Genomic DNA, 21,176 nt, shown 5'->3' on the forward strand with positions numbered 1-21,176 from the left:
TCCTGTGCTGCCTTTGCTCCCCTGTCTAGGGGACAGGGCTCTCTCCTGCGACCCAGACGAACCTCCCGAGTCCACGGGGCATCCGCTGGGCATTGCAAGATGCTTGGGACTGCCATCCCACTCCTCCCGCTCTCCCTCCCTGTCTTCCCAAGACTGAAAGAGCCCTGAAGGCAGCCAGGGCCACACGCTGCCTTACCCCACTGCTCTAATCTAGGCTTATCTGGATCACCCTCTCTGATGAGCTGAGCTCACATTAGCATACCAAAGGCATGGGCAAAACAGGTGCTGACTGTTCACTAATCCCTACTCTAGCCCTCGGTTTTTCTCTTCCTTGCCAAGCTCGGTACCTGGAGAGTGCTGATTCATTGTCTGCAACAGTAGAAACACGACTGAACGTTTCCACCCTTTAATCCTACTTGTCTAAAATCCCTGCACTGACCACAGTCCCAGGCTGACAAGGGGAGGAATTAATACAGTACCCTGTTTCCCCAGCCTCTCACAAGCAGGCGAGGGACATCCCTTTCAGCTGCCCCCCCCCTCCCTTGGAGAAGGCTGCCCTAGGACAGGGTCACAGCTGAAGTCTTTTGCTCTGTCCATTTTAGTATGTGCAGTAATCATGGAAACGCAGCAGGCGAAGGAGCTCCCACAGGACCTACCAGATCCATCTCCCATTCCCCCTCGGGCAAGAGCTGCCCGTGCTCGCTGCTGCCCTGCAGTCACCCCAGCAGACAGCCAGGCATGTGTTACCTCCTCAGAGACCTCTACAGACCCCAACAAAATCACAAGAACATCTTGCCTGGACTCAGGGAGCTGTGGGTAAATAAGGCTGCTGTAGCTGAGCAGGGATGTGGTAGAGTTGAGGGGACAGGGACCCGCATCAGAGGGGCTGGGGACGAGGCAGGGGCGCAGACATATCTCAGGGACTGCGTGATGAGGATATTTGAGATATGCCTTGCCTGCACTGCTCATCCCCACTCTCTCCTTTAACTTGCAGTACATCCTCAAGCCTTATAAGCACACCCCATAGGGTCCAAATACCTTCAAGAATTTTCAGATTCTATAGCCCAGCTGCTCAACCCAGACTGCCCGAGTTTCTGTTGATGCCCAGCTAAAATCAGGAGGACCCCAAAGGAGCAGCGAGGCTCAAAACCTATTCTCTGCCCTAGAAACCTGGAGCGCCCAGCGTGACATCACCCTCTTTCGCACCTCCCACCTGCACCCATCTCGCCCTACTTGGGACTGAGCAGCGAAAGCGCAATTAAAGCTCTTCCAAGTTTGCAGCCTGCCCAAACACACTCCCAACACTCCTTCCCCCGGGGACAAACACTGGTCTGGCACGTGTCCTGGCTGATCTCATGGTTTTCCTAATGAATACAGTTGCTTTTAATTACAAGTATCCACCAGCCATCGTCAGCCAAAGAGGAAGCCATCCTCGGAGTGGCAGGACTGTGTTTGTGCTCTGGGATCTGTGCCTGTCGGGCTCCTTTAATTAAAGGGAACTGCCTGCTCGAGAGCCCCGGGACGCCGGCTAGCAGTGGGCTTCTGGCCAAAAACAGTAGCCGGGGGGACTCCAGCCAGGGGAAACAGCAGGAGGGAAAAGAGGTAGCACAGATGTTGCAACTACTCTCTAGGTCAGTGGGTCCCGAGCAGAAACACCCACAGCCAAACGCCGCGGGCGAAGCACTGGCTTGGTCTGACTTTCAGAAGCCATCACCCACAGCCTGACCTTTTTCTGCCCAGCCCGTGGTTTTGAGCTGATGACAGCAGCCGGGCGGGCAAGTTTTTTTCCCCAACCCTTGCCATTTCCCGCTGGCCTGCCCTCGATACTCCTGACACAGCGGGAAATGTTTATAAAGCAATACCCCCCCGGGGCGGCGGGGGGGCAGGGGGGGACTCACCACAGGCGCCATCGAACTTCTTGAAAACATTCTCCTGCTTGTCGCAGGCGTGCTTGTTGAGGTCGCACTCGCTGCGGTAGTCCTTGCCGTCGCTGCCACACACCGTGCTCTCGGGCACGCCGCTGCAGGACGAGGGGCAGACGCATTTGGCCGACTGGCCGTCAGTGGAGCGGACGCAGGTGCTGCCGAAGCTGCAGGTCACCTCTGCGCAGGGGTCCTTGGAGCCTGCAGGAGAGAGGAGGGGGCATAAATAATCCCGACACAGCACCATATCTACCTAGACACCCTCCGAGTGCCCAGAAACCTACACCATGGTGACGATGCCTTTCCAGCCAGCCAGCACCGTGTACCTGGTCCTGAGCGGGCAGGATGGTGAGGCTGTAGGATCAGCCCCGGACCCATGGCACGCGAGGAAAGGAGCTCACTCCCCACCTGGCACTTCAGGCACAGCCCCTCCTTTCTAAACCTCTCAGCCTCACTGCTGCGAGCTCCCTTCCCTGCACATGCTCTCCGAGAGCCTCTTGCTTCAGCAAACGAGAAAACAAGGGTCCTTACGACACCTCCTGCAAACCGCAATTAGGGGAAGAGTTCAAGGAGCAATTTCCTCACTAGCAGGGAAGGGCCAAAATTTATTTGCCAGCTTTTTTTGCTTTTTTTCCCCCTTTATTTGTCACTTTTTTATGATTATTATTTTAAATAAATCACTCGGCACTCTCTCCCCTCTGACAAGAGCCCCAGCAGGAGTGCCGGGTGCAGATTTATTGCAAGCCAGAGCGCCGCATGAGAGAAAGGTCAAGTTAATTTACTCTGAGACGAGGAGACTGGGGTCTCATTTACACAGCTCCTTGCTCACAGCTGGTGAATGCCAGGCTGGGGAAGGGCTTTCATCAGCCCACCCAGCCTGTGCATGCGCCTGGTCCCTCCAACTCCCACATCTAGCCAGAGACAGAGGACTATTCCCCACCGGGCTGCCGTGCACCTCTTGAACAGCCTTTGGCCATCGGGTTGCCTGCTTGTTAAACTGCTGGTCACCAAGGCAGAGCTGGTGATTCACAGAATCACAGAATCATCAAGGTTAGAAAAGACCTTGAAGATCGTCTAGTCCAACCATGAACCTCACACTGACCATTCTCAACTCCACCAGATCCCTCAGCGCTGGGTCAACTCGAGTCTTCAACCCCTCCAGGGATGGGGACTGCCCCCCTGCCCTGGGCAGCCCATTCCAACGCCCAACAACCCCTTCTGCAAAGAAATCCTTCCTAAGAGCCAGTCTGACCCTGCTCTGGCACAGCTTGAGGCCATTCCCTCTTGTCCTATCGCTTGTTAAAATTTTCTGTGTCCCTTCCCATCAGCCCTGTCCCCATCCCTCAGGATGTCACCAGCACCACAGTGATGACATGAGCTCAGGACAAGTCTCCCTGGCCTTGTGCGGTCGCCTCCGGGAAGCAGGAGAACCTGCCCTTGCACTCACCGCACGGTCCCTTGCTGATGACTTTGATCCGCCGCTGTTGGTTGCACTGGGCTTTCTCCAGCTCGCACTCGTTGCTGTAGGTGGAATAATCAGAGCCGCAGACAGGAGCCACCACGACGGGGCAAGCTGTCTTCTTGCAGACGCAGGAGGCCTGGGAGGGGTCGGTGGGGCTCCTCTCGCACACCGCCCCAAACCCGCACAGCATCCCTCGGCACGCTGTGGGCACAGACACAGAGACGGAGGTGAGCCACGGCTGCTCCTGTGCAAACAGGAGGGGTGCAGACCAGCGCCTGGGCCCAGGCACCCACCCATGACTCCCCTTTTTCCTCTCCCAGAGCTCCTCACACCACCCAGGCTCAGGAAGGGGCTGCAGCCCTGCAGGGGACCAGGACAAGGGCAGTGCCAGTGAGAGGAGGATGCTCCAGGCACAGGTTCTTCCCTGGCTTAGGGTGAGGATGTCATCATCTCAGCACGCTGCTTCTCGCTGCCTGCCAGGAACCAGTTGGGTCCTTCTCCAGGAATGCCAACCCTGCCAGAGCCACCCACCCCAAAGCCACGTGCCTGGGAACAAGGGTCTGCCCAGGCCAGCCAGGGAACAGGGCTGCTGCACCCCGAGCTCCCATCCCCTGCCTGCACCCGGCGCAGAGGCGTTAAGCAAAGGCAGAATAACCTCAGTGCCTGCTCCATCCCACCGGGACTGTGCGGAGCAAGCCAGCCCAGAGGCCACGGGGAAGGGCAGCATGGACAGCAGGGTCGGCAAAGCCTGTGACCCAGAGGAAGCTTCCTCGGAAGGGAGGTTGTCATGGAAGGCAGCACCCCCTTTGCCCTCAGGCACCACACTACCTTCCACGTGGGCTCTACCACAGTCTCTCCTGAGTGACTGAGCCCTGCTCTGCCCTTTGAGAGCGGCCTTGTAAGGCAGGGTATTTGCTAGGCACCTTCATCCCACACAAGGCCAGGGAGGGAAGAGGCTGGGGTACAGCATGGTCCAAAAGGAGCTAAAACCCATGGTCAGCCCTCTTGTCTCCTCTGTGCCCCTTCTCACTCCAGGCTGCCCGTTCTGCTTATTGTCAGCATGAACTGGAGCAGGAAGGGTCTGTCACCAGCTCTTGCACCACAACAGGGAGGTCAAGGCCCAGCTCGTGAGCAGGGACGTGTCCCCCACCCCACTACAGACACGGACGAGCATCCCTAGCGCTCCGGAGAGCGCTTGCTCTGCCCAGGGTCCCTTTCTTCAAGCCTTTGTGAGTCCTCCACAGCACAACGTGTTTTCTGCTAACCAGTAAGAGAAAGGAAAGTCAAGGAATGGAGAAGAAAACATCCTCACCTGTCCCAGTGTGGGACAGATCGTCCCACAAGCACACACTGCTTTATTCATGGCTGTTTATGCAAAGCGGCCGAATCACGTGGCTGGTGTCTCTCTAAAGGAGATGCACAAATCTCTTTATCACATCCACTAATCAGAGCAGCCAGCACAGACCAGTTCAGCATCTGAATTGCTAATGTAGTAGGAAATGTAATTCTTGGGTTGGCAGGAGGAAGGGAGAGGACAGGTATCTCCGCACACTGCAGTCTGCAGGTGAGACAGCGAGAGCAAGAGATGCCAGAGCTTTTTGCTGGGTGATCACCGCCACGGGCACAGCCCTACACTCACACCACCGGGCTGGTACATACACCCAGGCGTGCACTGCACACCCACCATGCCGAGCACAGCCCCTGCACCGACCCCCGTCGCACCGCTGCTGCGCCCGTGCCACCGCCGGCCACACCTCAGCGCCCCACGCTCCCCTACGCACACGGCTTACGTTAGAAATGGAGACTGACCTACATAATGAGAGAAAGAGAAATCATAAAAGGCAAAATAAAATGCTCGACAGCAGCTCATTTACACTTCAATTCCTGGGCATTTGCCTTTGACTGCCTTGAGATTTTGAGCTCGTATGCACAGCAACAATGCACCACTAAGAGACTAATATCAAATAAAAAAGAACTCTCTTTCTCTCCTGCCCAATATCTAAAAGCAATTCGTCATCTTTATGAAGTGCTCTGGATAGTCTCTCCTACTCTTTCCATTGCTGCTCTTTCTTCTTTTTTTTTTTTTTTTTAAATGCAGATGAGCCTGTTGAGCTCTGAGATTAGAAGGTGCAGGGGAGGTGTGCAAGTGAGGAATGTGAAATGCAGGACAAGAGGGGATTCATCCCGTCCCCCCAGCCCGAGGCACAGGTCTGTGGAACAGAGGTGTAACTGTGTAGTGCGTAATCAGCTGCCGGTCGCAGGGGAGGCAGAGATGGAGCTGTCGTAGAGATCAGACCTACCGATGGGAAGGGAAGGGAAGGGAGAGGAGCTGGTGTGCGCAGCAGAGGCAGGATGCAGAGCCAGCTTGCCTTCAGGACACGCCAGCCCAGGCTCAGCAGCACGCTCACAGATAGGGACACCAAGGTGGGAAGCAGGTCCAGGGTTTCAAAGTAGGTAACAGGGACAGCTCTGTCCCTTCTTGAGCTCTTCTGTTCTTGTCTTTTGCCTCAGAGTATGGGAAAGGAGCCTCACACATCCAAGGCGAGGGCTTCCCACGCAAACAGCCGACCCAGGTCTGGTCCCACCCAAACTGAGGAAGTTTTCAGTGGGGCCCAATTCAGGGCAGCACCGAGCACTTCAAAAACCCCATCCTAAGACCCTCGTTGCTATTTTTAGGTGCATTTCCTTCCCACCCAGCTCACGCACCAACAGCACATCGGTCTTCGGTCCCCTGCCACGCATTTCTCCTCTCAGCCCCCGCAGCAGCCAGCCTGCAAACGTGGCAGGAAAAAGCTTTCAGCACTGGACAGGACTTCTGAAGAAATTAAAACATTGCTCATGGTTTTGACTCTTCTTCAAAGAAACTTTTAAAACTGTTCATTCAGACTTGGAGCCAAATTGGGTCTTGTCATCTTTTAAGTGATCCTCCCTGTAATTGTTTTGCCCACATATATTTAAGAATATCTTAATCTAAAGTGATAAAAGCAATGGTAAATGCAAAAAGGCCACGAAGTATTATAAAGTTAATTGGGTCAAGCCACATACAGAAAACTGGTATTTTATCAGAATCAAAGTTTCAGTCTATCCTTGCCCCCAGAATCTTATTTCATAAACACATTAGGGACCTAACAGGCCAATACGTGAGCAAAAGGGATGATATAAAGGGTATTTATTTACCTCCTGTTCTGCATCAACCGAATGTTGTAACAGTGAGCTCTTCCAGCACCGGTGTTTGACAGACACCTTCCCACTACCTGCCAACAAGCTCCATCCCCGGGAGAGAAGCTTGCACACCGTGGTGCCTCAGAGCTCATCCTGGCTCAAAGGGATGGTCGGGCTGCTCCAGGGATGCCCGGGCAGGATGGGGAGTGGGGGTATGGCAGGGTGCAACCCCCAAACACCGAGAATCAGCCCTTCCTGTGGACGAGGACACAGCTCCATTGAGTTTTGGTGATCAGGCCAAGAGCAGACAAAGCGAGGAAGAAAAATATTCAAAACCAGAAACAAATTGTGACAAGCAAATTGGTTGTTTAAGTTTCCTTCACTTTTAATCACTGCTGGTGCTCCTGGTGAAGAAACCTATTTGTTCACAGCAGATGATTTTGAAAACTCACCCATCCAATGCTGGGATGCAGTTGGATGATGCAAGCTCAGAACACCAAGGAGAATAAAACAAAATGCCTTAATTCCACTGCCAGACCCAGGAGATGAAACAGGTTTATTATGCCTGCTAAGATGATTCAAACCAACAACCTCTGCAAAAGATTAAATTCAAAGGGAGCTTCCTTCTTCCCCAACATCTCTCTCTATCTCTCCTCCTCTCTCTCTTACCTGGGAGGATTCAAGAAATGTAGCCATTGCTGACGCAGAAGGAATAAAAGTTGGGAAATCAGAAGCAAAAAGAAGAGGCTATCAGCCCAGTTGCGGGGTACTGGGCACTGACCAAGCCTCCACATCCCATTCCCCGTGCAGAAGCTTTGCTGGGCGTGGGCAGAGGCAGCAATAAGTGAGGCACAAAGTGCTCTTGCCCTAACGCTTGTACACGACAGCCCCAATAAACTCCAGGCAGCAGATAAAGCGTACAGAAGTGCAAGGACCTCTTAAATCTGGTTCCTGACAGTGCTGGTGAGGACCGTGCTACCCAAAGCACCCCACAGGCGAGGGGCTGCAGATTGTTCTCTGTTCCCAGCGCCGTTATTTCAGGCACTGGGCCACAATATAACAAAGGGACCAGCTTTGCCTTCGTGCTCCCAAGCTTGAGCCCAGACGGGGCAGACAGGAGCGCAGAGATGGTTCTCACCAGCATGGCAAGGAAATCATCTACCTGCCCACCCGGCTGGAAGAAGCACCGGAGACCCGGGGTGTGCAGAGGGACCAGAGCTCTGCCCGCCTGTTGTGCCTCTAGTGACATCCATACTTCACCAGGATAGCGACCACGCATTTTCCTCCCTTCTACATCACCCAACAGACGTGCCAGGGCAGGGCTCAGCTTAGACCAAGCCTGAAGCCTGTCTTATCCACAGCAACGCTGCAGCTGGAGGCTTTTGAGCCAGCTCTGATGGACGCCTCTGGAAGTCAGGGGTGAACCAGCATCAGCGTGGGCTTGCAACACATGGAGCCCCTGCTCGGGGTGTTGGAGGCTGCAGCCTATTGTGCCTGTTCCCCGGTTGCAGAGGGGAGGTGGGATCTCAGCACTTGTTTCAAGCCTGTGCTTCAAAACTGTCTGCAAAGCACACGGCAAAGCTGTGCAGCAAGGTCAGAGAGCAGACTGGATCTAAAGCGAAGCACGGCTCTGGTTAAATCATCCGAGTGCTGCAGAGACGAGGCGCAGCAAGGCATTTGGCAAACAATGAGAGCAGCACTTGTCTGGAGCCGAAAAAAGCTACAGCTAGGAGCTGACCTTTCCCAAACCTCCTGAGCCACTGAAGATGAGGGAGAGAAACAGCTAAAGTGAGGTATCCATACAACACTTGAGCAAGCTGTACAGAACAAAAGGGAGGGCTTGGGCTTATTGTAACCATGCTGAATGCCAGCCAAGCCTCTCCATGTCTCTTAGCAGCACTGGAGCAGAAACAGAATAATAAATAACAACAACAACAATAATAATAAAAAAGTGCACCTCCTGGAGAGGAGGGGAAAGGCAAAAGGTGTTGCTACAAATAAATCATGGTACCATGCTCCCCGCCACAACTCAGTCAGCATGACTCCATGGGCGGACAGAGCAGTCTCCTCTCCCTCAGCACCCCCAGGCTGAGCCTGCAAAAGCAAAAAAGGCTTTTAGAAGAGATCAAGGACAGGGGAAAGACCTGACTGGTTTCAGAGCCTCGGCTCCAGCTCAGATACGTCATGCTCTGAGGCTCTACCTTGTGTCCTGCAGTGACCGCCCGGCTCAGGGTAAAGAGCACAAAGGGATGCTAATGAGGATTTCCTCTCTTCTGGCTAATTGGGGAAGGTGAGTGGCACACCGAAGTGCTTTAGCCTCTCCTCCCAACAGCCCAGAGCGGAGGAAGGTCAGGGCACTGCCACAGCCTGGAGAACAGGCCATGCAGCTGCATTTTCCAAGGGCAAGGGGAATGTGCAGGCAGCTCCCACCCCGCTACAGCTGGAGCCATGCCTGGCCTCTGCCTGCCTGCCTGCTGCCTGCCTGCTGCCTCCAGAGCCGAGCAGATGGGGGAGTGAACTGGGGTCTGTTTACCGAAACAACTGCCTGCAGGGCAGACCTGGCCTGGCCGGGGGGGCTCGCAGCGTGGGGTGTCCACAGAAATCGCTGGGGTGGGAGGGGTGGCTCCTCCGAACAGGCAGCGGGCAGGGGCACCAGCCTGGCACAGCAACCAAGCGGCACAAGGCACCTATGGAAACGCCTTCCCCAGCCTGCCAGCGCTTCTCCCTGCATCAACAAACCATGAGCAAAGAAAAGGGGAAAGGAGAGAGATGACAAGCTGAGAGGAGCTGCTGGGAGCCTGTCTACACTGGCAGCTGAAACTGGGGTGGGAAGAGAGAGAAGTCAGGGTTGTGGAGTGCTTCTTACTGCGGTCCGGGCCCAGCTGCTGGCACGCATCAGAGCCGAGCTGCTCCTGCAGGAAAAACGAAGACTACCCATGGCACCAGGTGTAACGGCACCGGTTCAGCTCCAAGCCTCCCCCACCCCATCCGTGACACTTCCTCGGGCAGCCCCTAATTAGCAGCAGGGAGGGAGCGAGATGCTTCAGCCGCTGCCAAGGTTCAGCTCCGCATTTCCCCGAGCAGGCTGCGCGGGCGCAGGTGGCTGGTACTCCACGAGTAGCTGCCAGGGCAGATGGCACCAGCTCCACCTCCTCGCATCCAACAGTGCCTGCAGATGCCCAAAACGGCTGGAAGGACAGCTGAGAATAGGGTGGCTCCACTGTGGCCAACTGGGAGGGCCAGAGCCGCCGTGAGAAGGGCTACGAGCCGCACACGGTGTGGATGTGTGAGCGGTGCGAGGCTGCAGGCAGCTGGGGAGAAGACTGCTATTGAAGTGAAGGCTCTGCTTGAGCTGGGCCCAAGAGACTGGGCAAAATGAAGGTGCTGCAGGGCACACACACATATACTGGCCCATCCTGGGGCACTCCCGGGCCGGGGCTGGCAAGACTGTTCTGCCAAGTGAGAGCCCATGACAGCACACGTATGCAAAGGGCTCACTCCGTGCCTCAGCAACCCCCTCTCTCCCCACACACACACACACACAGAGGCTTCCACTGTGCCCTCCTTCAGGCCCCTGCATCCCAGAAAAACGCAGCAGCCAAGGCTTCAAGGTGCATGCTGCCCTCCCCAGCCTGGAGCCAGCCCCCTCCACTTCTCTCCCAGCTGCCAGTACTGGCCATTTGCACCAAGTGCTCCAGGTAAAACTCTTGGGGCAGCTTCTCAATCCATCCCAGCCTTCTTCCGCGCCTCCTGGACCAGAGCAGTGAGGACAAGCAGCAGGGAGATGGCAGCCGGCTGCAGGCAGGGAAGGTGGACACCAGCTTCCGCTTCCAGTTTCAATTCCCCATCCAGTTCTGCGCCTGGGTTCTCCCGTTTACAAAAAATGCAGGTAATAATAATCACCAAACCCCCAATGTTAGTAAGTAGCTCAATATAAGTAGAAGGAATTAATAACAAGGTGGTTTCATCAAGTGCTTTGAGATCTTGAGGTGAAGAGCTCTATCTAATAAGCCCCAAGCATTCACATTAAAATGTTTCTCCAGCTTAATAATAATAATCATAAATGTAACGTCAAAATTGCTCTTTTCCACTGCACAGAAAAGGAAAAAAAGCAACTGGAGCAGCTTGCTGATTGCTTATTTCACCCTGCCAGGCCCTCTGCAGCACGTGTCTGCCCGCCTCGCACTCTGGCAGCACCCGGCCACGCAGCTGGGCCACCGAGAGGAGCATCTCAGAGGGGCTCGGCGGGCACACAGTCCCCTGGACACCAGGATCGAATCTTACCAAGAGAGGAGCAGGGCCCTGAACACCCACAGAGGAAGGGGACACCAGGAAAACACGCAGGCGACTCCTGGCAGCTCCCCCCTCCCAGCCAGGCCTGCCTGCTGAAGGCAGAACGTGCATTTGCCAGCCTGGACCTGCTCCAGATCTCAGGGGAGTCCGTCCCTTCTCCGAACGGGACAAGAAAAACAATCAGAAAAGCACAGCCGGAAACTTGATTACAGCTTGCAGGTGGGAGATAGGAGGGTGGGATGTACCTGCTTTCATGGCTTAAAGCGTCTCCAGCGACAAGGCTGACAACACACTGCCGCGTTCCAAACAGCCACGAGTCCCTGCAGCAAGGGCCGCGGGCAGCAGACCCCGAGAGGAAGACACTTCCCACAGCAGATCCAGGAAAGGGAGGGCAACCTGCACCCCTGGGGACCTGCTGGTAGCTGAACCGCTGGCACTGGGTATTCTTGTTCATCGGAAGAGCCCCACACTGGAGAATGAGGATGTCCGTGCCAAACGTGCCCGGTGGCTGCCTTTTCATCTAACGCTACGGGATTAAAAACTCTCCCTCTCTGGGAAGCGGTGGGTGCTCCCCTGCTAAAGCCATTTAGAGCAAACTGGACTGGGGAATACAAAGCAGCCCCAAACTAGCCAGGCTGGGCAGCAGAGGGAAAAAGCTGTGACACTCAAACCCATCTTTTCAATCCCTAATGCATGCTGACGGGCACTGAGCTGACGTGCCCCTCTGCGTCCCACCTACTGCCATCCCCACTTAGTCCCCAAGGGTGGGGAGGTCACTACTGGACCACGCTAGTGACTCGTCCTGTCCTGACTCCTGCCTCAGAGCAGTTGCTGTGAAATATCTATGTTAGAGAGTCAAAGCCACCATCACAGAGAAGGCCAGAAGCCACTGAAAACGCTGGACAAGCATCCTTGGAGCCCAGTGGACCAGTTGAGGAGGCTGCATGGTTTCTCAGCCAGATGACAAGAAGCAGAAGTGAGGTAGTAGCAGGCAAACACGCCTAATAATAATAAACCCCAGGGACTGAGGTTGAGCTTTCCTTCTGGAGAAGGGGCAAGACCCCACCACACCAGCCTAAGCAAGCCTGCCCTGCTGCCACCCCGTGTGCTGGTGCAAAAGGCGGGGGAAGCCAGCACAGAGCAGGGCAGAGCTGCTTTTGGGGCTTCCTTGTGCCAAAAGGGCAGAGGGAAACACGAGGCCCCGGGGACGGAGCCGTGCGCGTGTGTCAGGACAGCGAAGGCCGGCATTAATTCTGCATGAGCGCGAGGTGCCCGTTGCCATGGAGATCGGTTAGGCTGGCGCTCCAGCCCAGACTCTCGCCTGTGCACATTTACTCCTCTTCCCGGGCCCACCCTCCCTGCCATCAATATTAATTGCATCAGCCAGGGCTCGCTGGGTGAGGGAGAAGGAGCCGCCTGGGAGAGCCACACGCAGGCACCGGCAGCAGAGCCGGGGTGGCCACGCCACAGCCCTGGTTAAACACGGCTTGGCACCCCCCAGACCACGCCGAGATCAGCACCGGCTCTCCCAGGAAAGAAACGTAGAGCCGTTAGATTGTGTCATTAACACCGCACTGCTTAACACAGACGCTTTTGCTTAGAGCCCCTACCCCTGGCACAGCCAGCGCAGCATTAGGGACCCACTAGCCCCGAATCCTCGAGCCCTGGTTTTGTCCATCTTCACCCAGTTTGTGCCCCGTCCCTGCCTACAACATGGGACAGTGACTTCATGCAGTGCCACTGACATGGATGGGGAAAGCTGCAGTTAGCCTCACCGAGCAGCAGGCCAGGGGTAAATGCTGGCTAAAGGCATTCCAGCACCCCTGTGTACAGCCCGACACGTACCAAAGGGGACGGGGATGGCAGCACCCCTCCCCGCTCACCAGGATTGTGCTCATCTTTATTTCCAGTTTGGCCACGGAGCTGAGCTACACTGCAGCTGCAAACCTGTGGTCCCCAAGGCCACAAGAACCTCTCTAGAACAAGTTCCCAAACCACTTAAAAGTTTTCAAGCCGACGTGTCCTAAGGATGGAAGGTCCTTAAGAAGCTGTGAGAACAGCAGGCATCCACCATCCAGTTGGGGAGCCTCTGTGACGCTCTCAGCTCTCCAAGGATCTTCCTTGCACAGCTCTACCCACGACAGAGATCTCTGGGAAACCAAATCTCCTCTCCTGAGACCACAGCGTGGTAGCTCAGCACCCCCAAACACACTCCTGCGCTCCTGCATCACACGGGGAGACAGCGAGGGCAAGCCCAGAAACGTGATCACCACCAGCCACTACCTTTAACAGCACGACTGCCGGAAAAAACTCTTCACTTTCAAAAGCCACCACAACCGAAATGTAACCCGTGATCAGCAGAGCAGTCAGCGCTGCAGCCTGTCCCCTGGCAGGGGTGACACCGGCGACGTGGGCAGCACAAAGGAGGAGCAGGAGGAGAGCTGACTACACAGCCTGTAATTGGGGGTCAGGAGAGGTGGGTAGCAAGGAAAAAAGTTGATCAGTTGGAAGATCTAAAAGCAAAATCATGTGCTGGAGGCAGAGAGATGGTAGTGAGCAAGGTGAAGGCGGTGCTGGGGGCGGGCAGGGCAGCGTGGAGCAGGGAGGAGTTGAAAGCATTGTGTTCTGGGGTCTAAAACATCAAAGTCACTCTTGCAAATCAAACATCATCTTAAAAGACTCTCTCATTAATCTGTCACAAGCCCCCTGCAAGAGCGGCTCTGAGCAGACTGTCACGGCTCCTAATCACTGGAAGAATTCATCAGCCTCCATCAGAGTGAGGAGCAGTTTGGGATGCGAGGGAGAAGCCAGCCTCTGTAGCCAGCCCCCGCTGCACTGCCCACACACCCCAGGGCACACAGATCCCCCCCCAGCCTCGGCCAAGAGCAGGAATCTGCCCCCGAGGAGCCACGCCGCAGCAAATCCCCCAAAGCTCAGCGCACACAAAGGCAGCACCCAGATGGGATGGCAGCCGTACGCAGCCCACGCGAGGGAGGGGGGCAAGGGCAAGAAAAAAAATAATACTTGGATTGTTTTAACCTGCCCCCACCTGCCTGCAGAGGCCACGCTCTGCAAAACAGAGTGTTTACAAATCAGGGAGATTAGAGCGCTCAGCGAGGGAAGGAGGGTGGCAGCAGGCTCTGGACACCCGAGGGAAAGCCGGCTCCTCCCAGACACAGCAGATCCAAAGCCAGCACTTGGCTGCACGGTTGGCAAAGCCAACACCTTCGCCAGCCTTTCCCAGGCTGCCGGGCACTCGGCAAGGTCTACTCATGCTGGAGCAAGGAGCCTGCTCACGCCCTGGGGGCCTCAGCCAGCTTCAGGCCTCCTGCAGTCCTTTGCTCTCCCTCTGCACTTCATACAAGTGTTAAACTTAGTGATCACATCTCTAAGCCGCAGGGTCTGGGCTCAGCCTAGACTCCCACCGAACACCAGCCCCCCTGGGCCATCCTGGGGCTGTGGGGCAGAGTTCCCCATCCAGGAGAGGAGATGTTCAGCCTTGGAATTCCTTCCAATGTTCACCTGGCAAGAAATCCTCCACCGCAGCACAGTGCCAGGCAATATTTACAGTGGGGCTAACTCAGGAGCTGGAAGTATTGCACTAACTCCCTCTGGAAGGTATCACACACTGACTTCAGCCTGACACAGCCGAGGGGAAGAGAAGACAAAGCAACACAAATGCTGTTTCTTTGTCACAACGCTCCAGGATGAAATGCCAGAAGGATAGTCCTGGGAGACGTGAGGCAGAGATGTGGGGAGAGAGAGGCAAGCTTGGGGATCTGCAACCTGAGCAAGGGCCTGATACAGGGAAAAACAGGAACACCTTCGCACCATCTACTCCTCCTCTAACGCTTAAGCCACGTAACATGAAAGTGCATAAATTGATCCCCAAGAGAAAGCTCAAACTTCACTGTAAATGGAGAAGAAAATGCTCTCAAGAGATCAAAAGTGGTGTCTAATAACTGCTGCTACCTTATCTACCGTTCAGCTTTTGAAGAACTATGTTTAGCATCTCTCCTCTCTCCAGAGCAACCCTGAAGCAGTCTGAGCTGGTTCGGCTGAAGCACACTTCGCTGCGGGGCTCAGGGTGCAAAACTCAGGCAGGGAAACATTCGCTGCCACCGCGGCAGCAGGTGAGAAAGGCAGGCAGGGCTGGGGGACGAGGGCTTGGGGATAAAGCTCCGCAAGCAGACCCCAGTCCTGCCTCCCGAGCTCGCTGCTGTCAGGTGCAAATACGAGCAAGAAAAAGGGAAGGGGAAGCCAACGCTGTAACCCCTGGGCCAGCCAGGATGGACAGCTTCACGCTGGAAGCATGAACTGCCCAGGATCATGGGGCGAACAGAAGAGCACCCCGGGTCACCCCCTCACCCGAGGGGGTGGGTACAAGCACCGTGGTGGCAGTGCAGGAGGTCAGTGTTTCAGTCTGTGCTGCAGCAAAGTCTTAGAGGAGTAGGCACTATGTAATTAAAAGCGAGCAGCTGCTGAGAAGCCTGGTAGGAAAATTTCACCTTGTGCAGAGAGAGTGATTTTTTTTTTTTTTTCTGTTCCGTGATGTGTAACAAGACTTCCCGCCACACTCCGATGCTCCAGGTCCCTCCTCGCTCAGCAACACCAGCCTGGGTCCAGCCGCCCGACACGGCCAGAGGTGCAGAAACACCATCACACCACTGGGCTGGGCTCTGTCCGTCTGCGGGGTGTGAGGTGTTTGGGTGGGGGGTGCAAACCTCTTCCTGCTCCTCACCGTGCTTCTCCTCACGTGGCCTCGGCAAAGGAGTCGTTCCTCAGTGTAACGGGGCTTGCGAGGGGAATGCTGTCAGCAAGATCAAGCAGGAGAGCATCTCCGCTGAGCTGCCGTGGCAGCCTGTGCCCCAAACACACGCCTGCTCCGCTTCTCGACACAGAAAGGAGAGGTCACGTCAGCCCAGCAGCCACGGTGGGCCTGGAAGAAGCACCAGCGAGGCTTAACATCAGCCCCGTGTTTGTCAGGAGGGGAGCTGACACGGAGGGGGGGGGACGCCACAGCCTGAGGATTTACTGCCGGAGTGGATCTGCCCGCTCCTGCAAGTCAGCTCCCACCATATCAAACCGCACGTGTGGGAGGGGGCTGGGGCTGGGAAAAGCACGGCTGTGAAAGGAAGAGAGCGTGGGGTGGTCAGAAAAGACCGGGGGCTGCAAGATGCATCTGTGGGCAGACAGAAAAAAGACGGGTCTGCAGCATCTCCCCGTTCGACTAACTGAGATCAGCCCCACCACGAAGCCTGCGCTGTGAATTCGTTTTGTGGCATCCAAGTCTTATATTGGCTTGTGTCAAAAGAGAAATAAGGCTGGGATTAGCAGCCAAAGCCAGCAGGGTGTTCCAACGCTGCCATGCACAAAAGGAACAAAATTGAAGAGCTTGTGTTTTATTTTAAGTTATATTTTCACGGCTCTCTTCCCAGGGCAGCCAAGTGTCCCCTCCCCTGTCCCCCTGAGCAGGCGCAGAGCTGCCCTGAGAGCCAGCAGGCTCCTCTGAGAAACTAAAATTCCAAGGCTGCCTCCCTGTATTCTCTCTGACAGGGACTGGAGAAGGAAGGGCTCAGGGGGAATTTGGCAGCGGGAGGAGGTTACGGACAGCACACTGAGGCGGGGGCCAGCCCCGGCCTTCTCACCGCCGGCGTGCTGTCAGGTTTAACTTTGGGGCTGCAGGCAGGCTGCGGGCAGCACGCAGACCTCGGCAGAGCTGGTGAGGGGGGGTAACCGCCTTACGTGACTTCTAAGCTCAAGGCAATTATTTCCCCCTCCCTACACCCGTGCCAATAGGTTACCAGCCAGAGGAAGCTGATCATCAGGATTATGGGATATTAGTTAAAAATGATCAAATAAAAGGAAGGAGCGTCTTTTCCTGATGAAGTATCAGACAGGAGGAGCAAGACTGGGATCTCCGGTACGTGGCTGCTGCTCAGGCACAGCCAGTGCTCCGTGCTGGAGCCCCCCAGCCCTGCACAGGCAGGTAAAGCCTCTCCCCACGCCCGGGCATCACCTCAGCTGCCAACACACACAGACACAGGGCTGGAAGAGAGCAGAGAGGTGGTGAAACACCACTTCCAACACCACTTGGCTGTCCCTAGCAGAAAGGTCCCCTTTCTGTGGCAAAGCACACAGCTCTCCTGCTGCCTCCGCACAGCCAAGGTAACACCCAGTCTGTCCAAACTCGAGCCATCTACAGGTGGGGAGTATTTCCTAACACCCCCTGGCACAGAGCAGATGCTCCATAACACAGGGCACTGTTCATCCCCCTCGAAGGCAGCAAGGACACGGGGAACCAGTCCCCGCAGCGCTGCTGGTGGCCATCTCCTTGTGGCTAACTGGGAGTGGCTGGAGGGCAATGGGAGCTGGACCTGGCGAGGCAAAGCCATAACAGGGTGCTGAAGAGAGGGCACCCAGCAGCCAGGTGGAAGACAACACCCAGGACTGAGAGCATTGTAGGATTAATCCACTAACCGATTTCCTTCGCAGACTAGAAAAGCCAGTGGCACCAGCGTTTTCTCTGCCTAACCCCACGCCTGGATCAGTTCTGCAAACCCTGTATTTATGGGGCTGCCAGGCACAAGAAAGCATTTTTCCAATATTTAATTTCTCAGATGTCCTCATCTCATGCGTCACCGCTGCTTTTATGCATCCACAAATAAGTGCTTAGTGCTGCTCCCTTGGCCTGGTGCGACGAGTTGGGCCAGCATCACTCTATCCACGCTCGCCAAAAGGAAATGGGTGTCCAGCCCTCTCAGATGTTTCCTAACCCAGCAGAGACAGGACCCACAGCTGGTTGGTGCCATTAACACACCTGCAAAGGTGCACGGACGCCAGCAAAAGGGCTGGCTGCCACCACCCTGGCGAGCTATCGTGATTCTCCCCATCCGTGAGGGATGTTTGGTCGAGACAGGCTGGAGCAAGATGTAGCTCTGAGATGAGGATGCGCTTGATCCAGAAAAGCTGCTGGGGCCAGTGAGAAACCCAAACCTGCCAGAGCAAAGAGCTGGGGATAGCAGAAGGGGCCAAACAGGCTGCCTGTGTTGCACCAAGAGGGCTTCCTGGGGAGGAGGGTGGCAGGAAGAGAGGGGTGACAGGGAGCTGACCCCAGAGCCTGGTGCCTCACCCTATTGATCCACCCGAGCAGCCAGCCCAGCCCTCGCCAGCCTGGCTTCACAGCTCCGAGAGGGCTTATTGTTCTCCCTGCCCTCCGCAGAGCAAACAACAAAAGCAATCTTGCCTCCTGCACGCAACTCCACCAAGGGATGCTGCAAACAAACAGAAATCAAACCTCTCATCACAGATGAGAGGAAGGCGGGGGGGCGGGAGGTATCCTCCAAATCCTCCCCCACCGTTTCTTTCACCCCAGGGGATGCAGGAAGGCACAGCCCACCCTGCCTGCCCCCTGCACTGCACCTGCCAAACCCCCCCTCCAAAGCGCTCGTGCCCTGGGGGGCCGCAGCTGAGCCAACATCCACCCCCTCTCCATCCCCCCCCCACAGACACTCCCCAGCTCCTGCCTACCCCTAACAAGAAAGGAGAAGAATTAGCCAAGCTTGGATGCCACAGGCCAGTCCCTCAGCTGGGGAAAAGGCACCAGCCCTCACGGAGCACCATGTTTTAAGCCAGCCAGGCCTTAAGACTCTAACAGAGTCTAACAATCCCCCGCCCAGCTGGGGGAATGCCAGCAGCACGGGAGATTTGGGAGAAAGCAGCGAGTTAACAGCATTAATGGCCTTGTTTCAAAATGAAGCAGAGACCACTCTATAAATCAATGTGTGGTTGAAGAGTTTTCTAGGGTAGAAATTGGTATTGGAGGAAGAGGAGGAGATAAATAGCACACGAGTGCTAATTAGAGACATTAGAGACACCTCCCTGCGAGCTGGCAAAGTCTTCCACCTCCAGCATCGCTGAAGCACCAGGGGAGCGGCCGTGGCTGCAGCACCTTTCGTGTACACAGGACAGGTCTTTGCAGAAAAGATGCCCAAGCTGCGGGAAGCCACTTTCTTCAGACAAAAGCTGAGGTCTGACATTGTCGGGGCAGATGACAATTTCTGTCTAGCTCTGTTTGGAAGGGGAAAGGACCACAGCAAACCTTCCAGTCGCAGGGTTTCCAGACAGAAACACCAAGCTGCAGATCCTCAGCTGGTACCGGTGGGCAGAGATCTGTTGGCTCGTGGCGCAGGCTGCCAGCTGGTGGCAACCCACCGCTCACCAGAGCTGTGCAGACTTGTAGGAGATGAGGATCTGGGCCCGAAGAGGTGACAATCCTCAAGGAGCCCAGCTGGAGAAGAAGCAATCGAGGGGTCCTGCTGTGCTTGATGCTGGCGCTGTCACACACTCGTGCTGGGACACAGACCCCACGCCAGAGAGTGCTGCTGACACCCACTGAATCCTCACCTGCTGCCTTTGTCACCCCACCAGGTACCGCCTGGGGAAAGGAAAATGGGGAAAGAGCCTTCCCCTGCCTGTCCCTCTCAGATGTGGCTGCTTGGGAAAGGGAGGAGGGTTCGGTGGCTCCCCTCCCAGCCCTTCCCAACCAGGTCTGTCGGTCCGGCAGCCGGGCACAGTCCTCACCAGCCCAACACCTTGTCCCACCAAAGCCACCCTGAGAGCAGGCCTAGGCCAGAAGAGCCTAGCTCAAACCTCAGCCAAATCCCAGCAGTTTACAAGGACAAGTAAGCCAGCGGACTAAACGCAGGATGAGAGCCGCGTCCCCAAGCCAGCCCAGGCGATGAACACTGCCAGTCCCCCCAGCACAGCAGCGGGGACCAACCCCTTCACCCCTGGGGGGAACCTCTCCCCCATGCCCCCTGCTACCCTCTGCCCACAATCACTTCCCAAAGACCACTTGAGGCATTTGCACTGTATTAGACTTAAAAAAGGAGGCGCCTCATTTGGCAACCCACCAAGGGTGGTAGTTTTCCATCTCCTGTGGGGACCAGAGCTCTTTTGGAGTATGTCATCTGGATGGGCTGGGCTGCTAATATTTTGGAGCCCTAAGCTAGGAGTTACACCTACGTTCGTTTTTATTTTTGCTTTAGATGTCTTCTCTGGTCCAATTATAGATTAATCACATTTTATCTAGCATCCGTTTCTCCCCCGCCTCCCTCCCCACCCCCATCAGAGAAGGAAAGAAAGAAAGAAACAAACGTGTTATTAATTGGCTGCTGTTTTCTGCTGGGTTCTTATCTGTGCATGTGAAACTAGGGAGGCTGGGGAAGGTGACTGAACAGCCTGCCAGCAGAAAGCAGGGCATTTTAAGCCTGATTTTCAGAGAAAATAAAGCTCCTATGATGACATTATCTGAGCATATGCTTGCCTGCCTGCATCCAACAGCTTTTAAAGCCATTAACTGATAACAGCATGGCCTCAAAAACCAAAGTTCCTACAGGTCTGTGAAACCAGAAGGCTTTAGTAAACCCAGAGAAAAGGTATGAGGTGCTGGTGAGTACCCTGCTTGTCAGACACCAAGGAATCCATAGGTGAGACACAATCCATAGGGGAGTGCCATAAATCCAGGGAAAATGCAAGTCCATAGGAAACCCAGGTGTTGTCCCACCTGCTCTGCCAAGGAAGGACCAATAACTCTGGAAGAGGACGAGGAGAGCACCATACTGCCTCATGACTGGCAAGGTGGAAATCTGGAGATGGGGAGGGAATTGTTAGGAGAGCCCAGAAGCAGAAACCTGTGGGACCCCAGCAAATATGGGAAAGGAAGGAGGGCTGTGTTACAGTCCCCCAGAACCCCTTCTGGCCAGGGCAGAGGAGGTACCTGATGCCCAGCTGAACACCAGCTTCCACATTTTGCTCTTGATGCTGATAAAGCTGAAACCTTTGCCAGCTGGAGCACAAGACCAACAGAGATTTTTTTTGGTAGCATTTATACAGCATTAGTAACTGACTGATCCAAGACTGGATGGGTTGGGATGATTCAACTTTGGCTGCACAGCAGAAGCAGCAATTTAATGAACAGCCAACAGCATCTCAGCAACCTCTGCTACCCTCAGAAATCACCTCTCCCTGGGCTGCTCAGCCCACATCCCACGTACTTGCGCTGGAGATTCCTACCTGCTTTGTGTCCCTCTAGCCTGCTGCCATGAGCCACCAGAACCCACTCCAGCCCTTCCCCAGCAAGCCCAAGACCTGCTAAGGCAGCGGCAAGTCCCAGGGAGACACCGTGTCCCCATCGCTGCCCCGAACAGGCGTCCCTCCCCGCTCTCAGCGCAGGGTTGGGGGGGGCAGGGAGGACGCTGGATGCCCAGTGAGATGCAGCTTCGGGCTCCAGGCCCCACAAGCTGAAACTAGTCACCTCCTTCACTGTCCTCCCC

At 55.5% G+C, this 21,176-nt stretch overlaps 1 protein-coding gene across 6 annotated transcripts in view; it reads right to left on the reverse strand.

Annotated features, from left to right (window-relative positions):
* The window catches only part of AGRN (agrin), a 125,892-nt gene that overhangs the window by 42,670 nt on the left and 62,046 nt on the right, over positions 1 to 21,176 (reverse strand). For all 6 annotated transcript variants that reach the window (XM_074848124.1, XM_074848126.1, XM_074848123.1 and 3 more), the window contains 2 exons: positions 3,370 to 3,585; positions 1,899 to 2,123 (listed from right to left, as the gene is read on the reverse strand). In XM_074848124.1, the coding sequence (XP_074704225.1) occupies positions 1,899 to 2,123; positions 3,370 to 3,585 (441 nt within the window). The remainder of the gene's footprint in view (positions 1 to 1,898; positions 2,124 to 3,369; positions 3,586 to 21,176) is intronic.

The sequence above is a fragment of the Strix aluco genome, chromosome 22 (assembly GCF_031877795.1).
Source record: "Strix aluco isolate bStrAlu1 chromosome 22, bStrAlu1.hap1, whole genome shotgun sequence".
In the NCBI taxonomy this organism is placed as follows: domain Eukaryota; kingdom Metazoa; phylum Chordata; class Aves; order Strigiformes; family Strigidae; genus Strix; species Strix aluco.